Here is a 13,197-nt window from a genome sequence, read left to right on the forward strand (position 1 = left end):
GCAAGTGCTGAATCAAAAATGTTACATTAATTCAGTCATAAAACAGCAGCTCTGCTGGATTCTTTGACAATCTCTGTAGTCATGCTTTAAACGTTATGAAATCTTACGTCGGATAGTATTCAACTGTTGCGGCCGAGGTCTTGGAAGCCTGTAAGCACGGTTATTTGAGCTATCCGATTGGCCAGCACAGTAGGCGCACTCGATTTAGCCCCGGATCTCCCGGTCAGGTGGAGTTGTATTTTCAGACAAATTAAATGGTTCAAAATTGGAACACGTTGCCTCCCGGTGCACATGGCTTCTGCATCAAGTGCGCATACCGCCAACAGCACAACACAAAGGGAACGCAAGCCTTTATCGTTGGCTTTTCTACAGAAATGTTTGATGATCGACTATGAATGCCTTGAAGATCGACCGGTTGGTGACCTACTGGCCTAGGGGATTGACAACGGTCATTCGCATGGTGAAATGTTACCACTGCCAGCTAGTGGCACTATACACTAACAACACTATCACAGAACAGCTCACATTTGTTCCACATGTGCTAAGTTGATCATACAAATATAAGAGCCCGTTTGTTTAGCTTTGCTTTAACATTGTGTTAAAATTGATTTACGTATGGTGATGCCTTCATGAACAGGTTGGGCAGCCTATAGAAGACTGAAAGGGACTACACAGTCAGTTCCTGCTTCCTATCCTGTTTGGAAGGCAGGAATGTAGCCTAGGCGTGACTAACATCACTAAGTTACATTTTCTTAGGTCATAAGCCTGCATTGCAACTCACTGTGCTCTGTATCTAAAGTAGATCAGAGGGGTTTGGCCAAATGAGGCAAGTCTCTATGCAAACCCCAATGTTCACTGGAGAACAGTTAAACTAGTGTGAGTTGGATGAAGCATTGAAGTCACACTACCCCATTTCCAGTGAAGAAATCACCTCAGTAAATTATTTTCTTCCCCAATCTCATTTTGAGAATTGTATTTTTTTTGGGTTGTGACATTGTCAATGCGAGTGATAAGCCTAAAGTAGATGTTTAGAAATGGTTGTAATATGAACTGATACAAAATCAGTTTGTGTAACACTTGACTCATACAGATCTCAAATGAATAGGATGATATGGCCTAACCATTTAGAAACAGACAAAAAAAACGAAGCTTAATGTTTGTACTGGTACATGCCCTGTGAAGTGATCAACTCCATATAAACTTTAGTCGAGTTGAATCTGAAAAAGAAGCTGAATCTGTTGGCATCCGTATGACATCTAATACCACCCCCCCATACAAAGCAACAAAGACGGCACTGTGTAGGTACCCAAAGAAAGACGGGTTTGAAACTGGGAATCCACAGACAGCTTACCAGGAAACATTACGCTCTGCCTGTGCTGTTTGTATAAGGTGTGCACAGTAGATTTATGACATTTGATCACTACTCCAAATCAGTGACCTCAGTCAAATTTAACCTTAAAGTAACTGCTCTCAATTTCAGTGTCCTTCACTCAAGATTCAAATTGATTGGAATTGTTTGTTTTCACTAACTTTGTCAAAAAACAGTCAAGTGTTAGATGTATCAACGCATAGTTATATTATCACAGCAATGGCAATATCTGAATAGGAAACAGTTGTAGATGAGTCACAGGATCTAAATACAAATGCATGACAGTGCAAAGTTGAGTTTATGAACAGGCTAGTTATAGAAATGCACCAGAGTTTGGATGGGAATCCTTCTGATTTCTGTATCTGTGTGTCAGCCACACTCCCAGGATCTGAAATTAGATGGAGGAAAAAAATTAATATGTGAATAAATTAATACTAAAGCACAATACACAGTGAGTGTACAAAACATTAGAACACCTTCCTAATATTGAGTTGCACCCACTTTTGCCCTCAAAAGCCTCAATTCATTGGGGAATGGACTTTACAAGGTGAGACGTGTTCCACAGGGATGCTGGCCCATGTCGGACTCCAATGTGTCCAAACGTAGTGTCAAGTTGGCTGAATGTCCTGGTGGACCATTCTTGATACTCATGGGAAAGTGTTGAGTATGAAAACCCCAGCAGCGTCGCAGTTCGACACTCAAACTGGTGAGCCTGGCACCTACCACCATACCCCATTGAAAAGCACTTAAATATTTTGTCTTGACCATTCACTTCCTAAATGGCAGTCCATGTCTCAAGGCTTAAATCCTTCTTTAACTCGTCTCCTCACTGTCATCTACACTGATTGAAGTGGATTTAATAAGTGACATCAATAAGGGATCATAGCTTTCACCTGGTCAGTCTCATGGAAAGAGCAGGTGTTCCTAATGTTTTGTACACTCAGTGTAGATATCAATAGATTTGGAATTGTTGAAATCATTTCTGAAGCCAAAAAGTCTAAATCAAAAGTCTAAAATGTAGTGTCGATGACATAATATAAAGATGCAGACAGTAAAAGTCCCCACTACAGAGTGTTTTGTTTTCAGTTCCAATTTACATAGTAAATTCCTATGTTACACAGCAAGTTCTACCCATTGTCAGTGCATTTCTATGAGGCTACAGCAGGTTGCTAACCTCTGTGAAGCTGAAGAAGCATCCAATCCCACCCACAAAGCGTAAAACCTCCTCAGCATGACTTTGGATGATTGGAGCACAAGGGTCACAGGATAATGGGTTGGAGAAACAGTCCTGTAGTGTGAGGAAGCAAGTAGAGAGGACATCATTTAAGTCATGTCCATCACTATCTGACAAACATGTTGCTGGTTTACACTGATAACAAGCCAGTCTTTACCGCGTCACAGGTGCCATTATAGTTTGGATGGAAGAAGCCACAGCAGTTCAGAGTTCTCTCCACATCCTTCTGAGTGGCCTCGGACTTGTTCCAGCCCACCTCTAGGAGTTCTTTCTACAGTGGGGGAAATGGATGAAGCGGTGCAGGGAGATTTGAATTCTGTGACCAGAGCCTCTTTCAGCATGTCATCAATCAGAATGCTTCTTTGCGATCAACTGGAAATTATTCACACTTTCCATTTATGTTGTGCCTTATCCATTTGTTAAATATCTAATACAGGACACAGAAGGAAAGTATGAATGATTTCCAGTATTTATTTAAGGTGTTCTACAGATTAAGTGGTCATGAATCACATTATACACATAATATATTGTCACGTACCTGCTGCTCTTTACTGATAGCCAGACATGCGGCAGACACTGACAGCTGCACCACAAACACCAGGAACAGAATAATCATGTACTGAGGCCAATTAAGGAAGCTCACATGTGACAACCCTCTGGAAACAAACTAGGCAACGCGAGGCTGTGTATTTGAAAGAGAATTGTTCATAAAGTGAGAAAATAGCAGTTATTAAGAGTAGTCTGGGTACACATTGCAACTAAGGTCCTCTAGTATACAACAGTCCTCAGTTTCAGTAGGTGTTGTAGTTTGTATTCACTTAACCATGTAATGATAGGGGACATGAATAAAACACATTACAACCACACAAAACCAACATGAAGGTGATGAAAAGTGAGTGGATCTAGGATCAGCTTCCCTTCCCCCAATCCTAATCTTAACCATTAGTTGGGAAAAATGCCAAGAAAAACATGACCCAAGTTCAGTGTCTAGGGGCAACGTCACCCTAGTCCTGATTGAAGGATACAAAGAACAGCAGGACCTGGTGGTGCATCAGGGCTCCACAGAGGCCCACGAAGGCCACAAATAACAGGAAGATGCCCACGCCAATGACTCCAGCCACCACCCGAATACTGGAGATCAGGCCAAACCATTTCCCCCAAGCAGCTACTCCAATCAGCAGCAAGCTCACCATCTGAAGACCAAGCACAATACAAAGTGATGACAGAAGTCCACTAGGAACGGAAAAGCACTTAAAAAGGACACTTCATGCTGATTTCTTTGATGTGGGCAAAGTCAACACCATCTCATATTTAGGCTACAACCTTCAGGTTGATTAATTAAAGTCTTTAGACAGATGTTACGATGAAATAAAAACACATTTGATACATAATACAATATTTATTAAGACATTGGGAAAGTATCACATTGAGTATTTTGATTATATTATACATTAATTGCAATAATTGTATGACGATAATTTATCACTCTATACAGATATGGTTTAGACAAGTGTTTCCCAACCTTTTTCAGTTACTGTACCGCCAACAAAAATTTGCTCTGCCTCGAGTAACCCTGAAGTAAAATGTACTTATGGGATTACAAAGTAGGCTTATGGTATCATGAAGCTTCTTAAATACCCCCAGATGTCCTAGTACGCCTGGTTGGGAACCAATAATTTAGACTTTCCATTAACTGAGAGACATTGTGTCAACTGTTTGGAATGTAGCCTACTATCACTTTGATAGGCGTCACAACGACTTAATTTGCATGATAGCCTTCTTGCCCTGGCTATATCATTCTTGACTCGAATCATGTTGGCTTTTGCACTTTCATTAATAGCCTATCATCGAAAAACAATTCGTATTCATATGGAAACATCTTTGCGTGGTACTTACAACATAAAGTATGTTCAGAGCGCATAGGGAATTCTTCGTGCAAACAAATCCTCCGCAAACCATCTCGAACAAAGCAATTATCAGACTCAAATGAGTTGGAAAAGTAAGAAGTCTTATCATTGAATGAAAACCACTGACTGTGGCGTTTTTAAGGTGTGTAGGATTCCAAAGAGGGACAAGTCCAGGGAAATAGGTTGTCAATTTACCGGATTGGTCGTCTTGAAATGATGACTTCACATATGCAAATGCAGCTAAAAAAAATGTGTGATGGCTGAGCAAGTAATTACCCAAGTGTTATTTTAATCACCAGATACTGTGTATGTTTATTTATTTATCATTTACTTAACTAGGAAAGTCCGTTAAGAACAAATTCTTATTTACAATGACAGTCTAACCTGGTCAAACCCGAACGACGCTGGGCCAATTGTGCGCTGCCCTATGGGACTCACAATCACGACCGATTGTGATACAGCCTGGAATCGAACCAGGGTATGTAGTGACACCTCCAGCACTGAGACGCAGTGCCTTTTTGACTTCTGCGCCACTCTGGAGATTTACTAGGACTAGGCTGCACTGTAAGACATTTCACATAAAATATTCCCTTACAAAAAAAGATTGCAATTAGAGTGGTGCAGTAAACTGCAAATAATATGCCCAAAAATAGTTTATTTTTTTACTACAGTAATTTTGCTGTGTAACTGCAGTTAGAGTGCAGTATAACTGCAGTACAAAATACCACAGTGGACTGCAGTTTCAAAACTGCAATATTTTTGTAGGGTAAACCCCTACAAAAAAAGGCAGTAAAAGTGCAGTAACTGCAGTCCACTGTGGTATTTTGGAGCAGTAATTACAGAATAACTGTAGTGTACTGCAGTTACACTTCAAAATGACTGCAGTAAAACAAATGCTATTTTTGATGAGGAAAAATACTTTTGAAACAATGGGAGCATATAACGACACTAATGTATCTTTAACCTTTATCCTCTAATTTGGAAATTGATAAACAACACTATTGCTTTTCAATACAACACCTTAATATTTGTTATTCAAGTTATGAAAGTGTGCTCGTGCTTAAGTACAAATGTGATGAATTATACCCCACTAAAACATATTGAAGAACACTGACGGCTAGAGGAACAATGTATAAAATACGTACCGCCTAAACGCTTCAACATATCAAGAATTAACTTTCTAAACTTCTGTGGAACTGCTAACAAATGTTGAAAAGGGGGAGGAGAATGGGCTTTGAAAGCGGTTGGTATTATGATAAATAATTACGGTGTTGAAATTTTGTATACTGCAATAATAATGATGCATATTATTTACGTTCTGTGTTAATGTCTTCAATGGAAGAGAAAAAGTTGAATGAATTCGTATGAATTTCAATGCCCACCCTTGTACCAAACACGTGGTACAGTCTGAAACCACCAGTTTAACCCCAACAGCCAGTTAGCAAGCTTCAGAATGAAAACCAAACAACGTGATAGTCTATAATTTAGTTTCACTCATAATTATCCATATTTGTCTTATGTCATTGACTGATTTTTTTAACACACAATTCTAGCCAATATGTCAGCTCCGAAGAAGGGAGATCTATCTCCCACGGAGAGGGAATTATTCGTAGTTATTGCTGCAGGTAAATCCTCTTTACTTTAATGCTAATGCTAGCTAGCTAGACAGTACGCTTGCTACTGTAGTCCAGATAAGATATCTGAGATTGCTGTGCGATTTCACATTTAACTAGTGCGTTAATTATGTTTCTAATGATGGTGACTATATGGCTAACTTGATAGCTCAATTCAGCAAGTTGCATTGGAAGGAAACTTGCTAACTACTGTAGCTAGCTAGCCAAGCTAGTACAGATAGTTATAAAAATCTCGAATCTGCTAACGTTAGTATTGTACAGTACTACTAGACGTTATGTTAGCTAGCTGGCCAGTTCATGAAATTTCTGAAACAGTTTTCTGTTTGACAAGATAACTGTTGGTTGTTTCAAGCCTTGGTTAACTTGTGGCAGTGTTCATAACTTTCAATGCAATACAATCCCTTGAAGGAATAGCATGCTTCTACAAGTAATGATTGACCGTAGATGCTTTTTTCAGGAAATGTTCAAGAAGCCTCAAGATTATTGGGCTGCAAGGATGTCAGAGTCAACTGTTTGGATGAGGTTTGATTTTTCAACGATATTATATTGTAACATTTGTTTTTGATTGATTTATGCTCTTCATCATTTGTCTGCAAACTGGACAGTAAGGAAACCACAGACAGCATGTCTCTTTTTGTTTCACAACATTGCCTATGTCTGCCCCTCAAGAGGCAGGCAGTCCATTCCAGGCACTCCACAGTTTAGCAAAAGCTAATTTCCGCAATCTCATTGTCCTGTATTGTGCATTGTACAATGCTGTAAAATGGGAAATATTTTTATGTGGATTTAATTCGGCATCATTTGTCTATAATAGGCTACTTAAATGATGCATATCTACAACATACACTACTGACAGTTCTGTTTCTCCTCAGAATGGGATGACTCCCCTCATGCACGCTGCATACAAGGGCAAGGCGGACATGTGCAAGCTGCTACTGCAACATGGGGCAGATGTGAACTGTAATGAACACGAGCATGGATACACGGCACTGATGTTCGCCGGGCTGTCAGGTAGGCATATTTTCTCACTGTTCATATTGCTGAGAAAGGATATCCCTGTGTAGATCAGGGTGCCCCGTGGTGAATTCATTAATTTGACTGTGTGCGGTAACTCTTTTCTCCCCACCTTGCCATCTAGGTAAGACTGATATCACCTGGATGATGTTAGATGCAGGAGCGGAGACAGATGTGGTCAACTCCGTCGGGCGAACAGCATCTCAGATGGCTGCGTTTGTCGGTAAGTACAGTAAGGATATCACACATAACAGGAAGTGTATGTGATGTCTGTGACGTAGAATAAACTTGAATGACTCCATATTGGCATTGCCACCCTTTATTCTGATCGTGTTCATTAGGGCACATTCTGTTTGGAGCCTTATGAATGCAACCTCTGTCACAGTGAGATATCGGAACTTGTTTCTCACCCAGGTGTATCTCCTCTCTTCTCCCCAGGGCAGCACGACTGTGTGACGGTGATCAACAACTTCTTCTCGCGGGCCAAGCTGGAGTATTACACCAAACGCCAGGGGCTGGAGAAGGAGCCCAAGCTGCCCCCCAAACTGGCAGGGCCCCTCCACAAGATCATCATGAGCACCAACCTCAACCCCGTCAAGGTAAATACCACCACCGCTGTCTCTGGGCCACAATATGGAATAGTGGGTTTTGAGTGAGATATTAAGTGATGCATATTTGATCAAAGCAATGTGTACCTCAGACCAGCGAGGATATCAGGCGGGAAAAAAGTAAGCAGACCTTTTCCGGCTAAAGACAAGTCTGTTGGAGAACTGTAAAAGGCAAAACACAAAGACAGACCACCACCAATATAACCCTATCCGTGCGTTATGTCACCTTTTTATAAAGCATAGCTTTTTGGGGAATAATGGGTTATGTGACCTTTGGCAATCCATCCTAAATAGGGAGCTGTTATGTCACCCTTTATAGTGTATGAGAACCCCCCCTTCTCTGTCTGCCTCTCTCAGATGGTGCTTCTGGTGAAGGAGAACCCGGTGCTGGCCGAGGTGGAGGCCCTGGAGAAGTGCCGGCGGGTGATGGAGCTGATCTGTGAGAAGTGTGTGAAGCAGCAGGACATGAACGAGGTGCTGGCAATGAAGATGCACTACATTAGCTGTGTGCTGCAGAAGTGTGCCTCCTTCCTCAAGGAGCGTGATGACAAGCTGGAAGGACTCATCAAGAGGTGGGCGAGGGGGTTGGACTGTATGGGCTGGTTTCCCAGACATGCATAGAGTATAGACATATGAACATGTAAATACATATGGGGCTGGTTACCCGGACACTATTACTACTATTTATAGATCTTTTTTTATTAAACTGGACTGACAGAGGATGTCAATGAAAAAAGTTGGTAAGATAAGGAAGAAATTGCTATGAAATGCATATATCTGGCTGCACTGATGATGTGTAGAAATACTCTGACACACTAAATCTGTTTTTGATTGTTATGTATACTGTATTGCAATGCATACAACCCCAGATGTCATTGCTGTCCCCATGCAGCTTGTTGAAGGGCCGGGACAGTGACGGCTTCCCGCTGTTCCAGGAGAAGTTCATCAGAGAGTGCATCCGCAAGTTCCCCCACCGTGACGCCACACTGCTGCAGCAGCTGGTACGAAGTATCGCTCCCGTGGAGATCGTGAGTCAATCAGTCATCAATCAAATTGATTTATGAAGCCTCTTTTCCCATCAATATTTGTCACAAAGTGCTTTTACAGTCATGCTCTCTCTCGTGATGTCTGTCTGTGTATTTAATATAGACTCATTTTGCAACGTCAGTTTGAGTGAAGCACCGCTTGTAATAGTTTCATGTTATGGGCTTAATAACCATTTCAACCTTTATACTGTTAAGCCCGGTTTCCCAGACAATGATTAAGCTTAGTCATGGACTAAAAAGCATGCTCAATGAGAAATTTCCTTTAAAATAGCTTTTTAGTTCATGACTAGGCTTAATCTTTGACCATTAGTGTCATTTTCAATTGTTTGTACTGTATATCTTGTGTATATTTAGAATTTTCTCTACCATTTCCCCTTTCTGTCCTGGTCAGGGTAACGATCCTACAGCCATCTCAGTTTTGATCCAGGCTATAACAGGACAGGTGGGCTTCATGGATGCAGAGTTCTGTACCACCTGTGGGGAGAAGGGAGCAGAGAAGAGATGCTCCATCTGTAAAATGGTAGGCACAATGCACTTTTCTACAGTAACTCATATCAATACAGTCAAATGCTATATTCATATATCCATTGTCATCATTCATAGAACTGCAATAGCAATGGTCATTCTGTCATTATGTATCCTTGCATCTGATGCATGGGCCTCTCTTCTTACCCAACACATGCAAAGTTTTTGTATTCCTATAGGTGATTTACTGTGCCCCAGCCTGCCAGAAAATGCACTGGTTCACCCATAAGAAGGTCTGCAAGCAGCTTCAGGGGCAGAGAGAAAAGCACGAGGCAGAGTCAGCCAAGCTGATGGAGCGACAGAGGAAAGGTATTGGGGAAATATTCTTCAGCCGTACATTTTCATGTCACCTCTTGTTTAATTTGTATATGTCTCATTGTAATTAGAAGTGACCAAGGATGACATGAAACACCTACTGTACATTGGTTACAAAACGATGCTTGGTTTTGAATAGGATGCTTCAGCTTCAAAAGTGGTTAGTTAGGTTATATCGTCTTTCCATTGCGCCGTGTTACAAGGCATCATGTTAACAGTGGGCCACTTATGTGTTTCTCAGAGCAGAGCCAGGCGGTAGAGTCGGCGACAGGCTCCATGCAGGACCTCTCAGTAGGACCCAATGAAGACTCTCCAACTTCCCCGTCAACCTCTGACAACCAAGCAGACCCCTCTCCCCCCAGCCCTGTCTCCTACACTCCAGCCACAGAGAACTGAAGGAGGTCTGTAAGTGACATCCCACACAGGTGCACAATGCCTATACACCCTGCTGTCTCCCCTACTCCAGGTCTACACTGTTGTCCTAGAAGGTCTAAGGGAGGCCTGCCATGTAAGGCCCAACAGTTAACCTGGGGATGAAGTATGCAGGAGCTTCACACAAGCTTAAGGCCTGAACCCATGGGAAAGGATCCCTTATTTATTGATGATCTGACATTGTTTTCCACCAAAGCAACGCGACACTATTGCACACGATGGAAGAAGGGTTAGGGTCACGAGTGTCTATGCTTTAAAAAATGAAAAAAATTATTCCATTTTTTTATTTTTATCATTCATGTCCAATGTTAAATTGTACACTAATATAATTATGTCGGTGTTTTTTTTTTTCAAGAATAATGCAAAGTGCTTCAGGGAGTGTTATGTAAAGAAGTAGTCGTAGGTTTAATTGCTTTTCTGTTTGTTCATGTCCTTAATTTCCCTAGTTAATAGATAAAGGACATTGTTTCCAAACATACAGTAAAGTGGCTTGAATTGGCCAAGAACAAAATAATTTTTAAGTTACTGTAACCTCCTGAAAAAGCAATTTGGCAAATCCCTCTAACAATGTGGCTTTTTTGTTGTTGTTGAATACTGATGTTTCGAAGATGTCAAATGACTGTGATTGCAATACAACAGAATAAACACCACTACTGTCTCTGTGCTTTTGATTGTATGATAGATTACTCATCTGAGTGTCAGCCTGTTTATATCAGTCATGCCAAACATTGCCACTCCTTGTCATGCCAAACAATGTTTCGTATGACACCGTTTTGACATGATAGCACAAACAGATCTGGGATCAGGCTAAGACTAGACTCCACTCACATGGCAAATGTGCTTAATGTAGACCAGTGAGGATTCAGACTCCCAAAGTTCTTCCTCCAGTTCATCCTGTACTGTGTAACATTGAAATGGGGTGTCTGTTTGTTGTGTAGTGGTAATGAGAACTGATTCTATTGACTTGTATAATTCAGCTAGAGCTCCCTCTACAGGCTCATACAGCATGACACCACAGTGGTATGACCTCCAGGTGAGAATTTCAATTGTATTTCTTCACATCCTCCTCCTCTTCTCAAAGCATATTAGAGAAGATCGGATGTTCCTCCCCTATGATCTTCTCCTCTAATGCATTTTGAGAAGAAGCTAAGGAGAGAGGACATGAAGAATTGGTTAAATACAATTGAGATTCACCCCTCTTGTTTCTGGTGCAGTTATCTGAACATGACAGTGAGGATGTTGGCCCCTGGCTGGTTCCATTCCCCCAGCAGTGGAAATTGCCTTCCAGTCCACAATGGAGAACTGCATGATGGATCTCTGCATGGCTCTGTGCACACTGGGATATGCTATCTCACCGAATGGGGCTCCTGGGCAGAGATAAGCATCATAGAGAAGCGCATATAAATAGACATTGAGACATTCACTACTTTAGGATTAATACGTCCAATTGTAACATTGCAGAATTTGTAAGAAGAGATAATCACCCATATCCCTTAATTGTGACTTACTTTAAATGTTGTCTTGATCCATAGTGAACTGCAAGTCGGATGAAAAGTATCAAATTGATTGCATATTTTCTAAATTTTTGAATTCAATAGATTAAAAAAGCTGGTGAATTGCAATATAGGGCAAATGCTCTTCTCCTTTGGTACAGTACAGTATTTTACCTTGAGCAAGGTGTCATCCCTCCCCATAGATGCCAGTCTCTCTACTGGCAGGAGTCTCTGCCCGGCTGCCAACTGGGGGACACAATAGTGTTCTATACTAAACGGCTGTAATGAACTGTTCCTCTCCTGCTTCATCTCTGTCAACCGGGAATCACTTTAGGTTCAACAAGGATCCCAGACTTGACACAGCAATGTATTATAACAGTTTCACGAGTTAGTTGCCTATTTTCCCATTTTTGGAATATCATTTCAATATTTGTTGACATACCTCTTCTATCCAATAGCTTCACTGAAGGCAAGTTATGGACCACATATTGACGATATCCGGTCTGTTGTGATTAGCGATTCAGGGAAAAAAGCTGCAAAAGCAATTGTCAAACAAGTTTTAATCTGCAATACTGTGTCAAATCTAAAGTAGGCTGGTGGGGGGGAGCTATTGGAGGATGGGCTCGTTGTAATGGCTGGAATGGAATGGTATCAAACATGGAAACCACGTTTGACTCCGTTCCATTTGTTCCATTCCAACCATTAAAATGAGCCTGTCTTCTTTTCCTCCACCCACCAGCCTCCACTGGTCATATCTGTTGTTCCTCACATAACCATGTCAAATGTGAGGGCCTTAGACTGTACAGTATCAGTGGAATCCCTATTCACTCACTGACATTGTGGAGATGCTGCAAGTTCCTCAGCTCAGCCACGCAGTCCTCCAGCCTCTTCATTTGGTGTTTGTGCAGAAGAAGAACCCAATGAAAGGTCAGGTGTCCCAGGGCGTCTAGGAATGGAAAACATACAGTAAGGACTGTAGCCTGGGTGCCAGCCTGTTTCTGCTCTCTTAACAGCTCCATGTGACATTGTCATGCCAAACTTGGCTTGACAATGACAGCAATGGACTTGGCAAGAGCACAAACAGATCTGGGGACAGTCTATAAACAGGACAGGCATGTGTGCACTTGAGGATGGAAAACACAGATCCACATCAAGACAAACACACAGAGAACATGCAATGCAATGTTATAGCATATGCTTAGGAAAATAAAGATGGTAATATTTACCTGAAATATATGTTATTTTATTATTTTGGAGGTAATTGTCTGTCATGCAACAGTTGAGGGAATGGTAGGAGAGTTCGGTAATTTGAAACATTTACAGAACATTATGAATTGGAAATGGAAAAATTATATTTTTCCTTCCTTGGCTATTCTGATATGACATGCCTAGTGTTTGATTGTCACACATTCCCACATTTAATATAACTGTATGCAGTATCATTATCTGTTTGTGATGTTGGCTACAGTACCCTGTTAAGTATCTCAGCATGGAGAATCTTGAAAAGTCTTGAATATTGACGAGTCCTCTATAATCAAATTTTGTTCATTTGCATTCTGTGCATTTTATATAACATAATACTGGCATATACTGACATGATTGGTATTTTCCAACAAATTA

General features: G+C 41.2%; 2 protein-coding genes across 2 annotated transcripts; one reads left to right on the top strand and one right to left on the bottom strand.

The window, feature by feature from the left end:
- Positions 1-1,552: 1,552 nt before the first annotated feature.
- Positions 1,553-4,665, bottom strand: LOC135520178 (tetraspanin-13-like). Its single transcript, XM_064945540.1, has 6 exons — positions 4,500-4,665; positions 3,629-3,796; positions 3,142-3,222; positions 2,761-2,874; positions 2,544-2,657; positions 1,553-1,757 (listed from the first exon to the last, which is right to left on the bottom strand). Exons 1-6 carry the CDS (start codon positions 4,617-4,619, stop codon positions 1,683-1,685), a joined length of 672 nt encoding a protein of 223 aa, XP_064801612.1. The 5' UTR covers positions 4,620-4,665; the 3' UTR covers positions 1,553-1,682.
- A 1,250-nt stretch (positions 4,666-5,915) lies between these two features.
- Positions 5,916-10,742, top strand: LOC135520179 (ankyrin repeat and MYND domain-containing protein 2-like). Its single transcript, XM_064945541.1, has 10 exons — positions 5,916-6,135; positions 6,602-6,666; positions 7,017-7,155; positions 7,283-7,381; positions 7,597-7,757; positions 8,124-8,338; positions 8,659-8,794; positions 9,204-9,332; positions 9,517-9,646; positions 9,894-10,742. Exons 1-10 carry the CDS (start codon positions 6,069-6,071, stop codon positions 10,046-10,048), a joined length of 1,296 nt encoding a protein of 431 aa, XP_064801613.1. The 5' UTR covers positions 5,916-6,068; the 3' UTR covers positions 10,049-10,742.
- Positions 10,743-13,197: the final 2,455 nt, after the last annotated feature.

The sequence above is a fragment of the Oncorhynchus masou genome, chromosome 29 (assembly GCF_036934945.1).
Source record: "Oncorhynchus masou masou isolate Uvic2021 chromosome 29, UVic_Omas_1.1, whole genome shotgun sequence".
NCBI classification, from domain to species: domain Eukaryota; kingdom Metazoa; phylum Chordata; class Actinopteri; order Salmoniformes; family Salmonidae; genus Oncorhynchus; species Oncorhynchus masou.

Bases quoted from the DNA above. Each gene is read 5' to 3' on its own strand.
- LOC135520178 (XM_064945540.1), bottom strand. From the start codon at position 4,619: ATGATAAGACTTCTTACTTTTCCAACTCATTTGAGTCTGATAATTGCT. The intron at 2,658-2,760 runs GTAAAGACTGGC...CTCACACTACAG, and splicing joins ATAATGGCACCTGTGACGCG to GACTGTTTCTCCAACCCATT. The intron at 1,758-2,543 runs GTTAGCAACCTG...ATCTAATTTCAG, and splicing joins GCTTCTTCAGCTTCACAGAG to ATCCTGGGAGTGTGGCTGAC.
- LOC135520179 (XM_064945541.1), top strand. From the start codon at position 6,069: ATGTCAGCTCCGAAGAAGGGAGATCTATCTCCCACGGAGAGGGAATTA. The intron at 7,156-7,282 runs GTAGGCATATTT...CTTGCCATCTAG, and splicing joins GATGTTCGCCGGGCTGTCAG to GTAAGACTGATATCACCTGG. The intron at 8,795-9,203 runs GTGAGTCAATCA...TGTCCTGGTCAG, and splicing joins GTATCGCTCCCGTGGAGATC to GGTAACGATCCTACAGCCAT.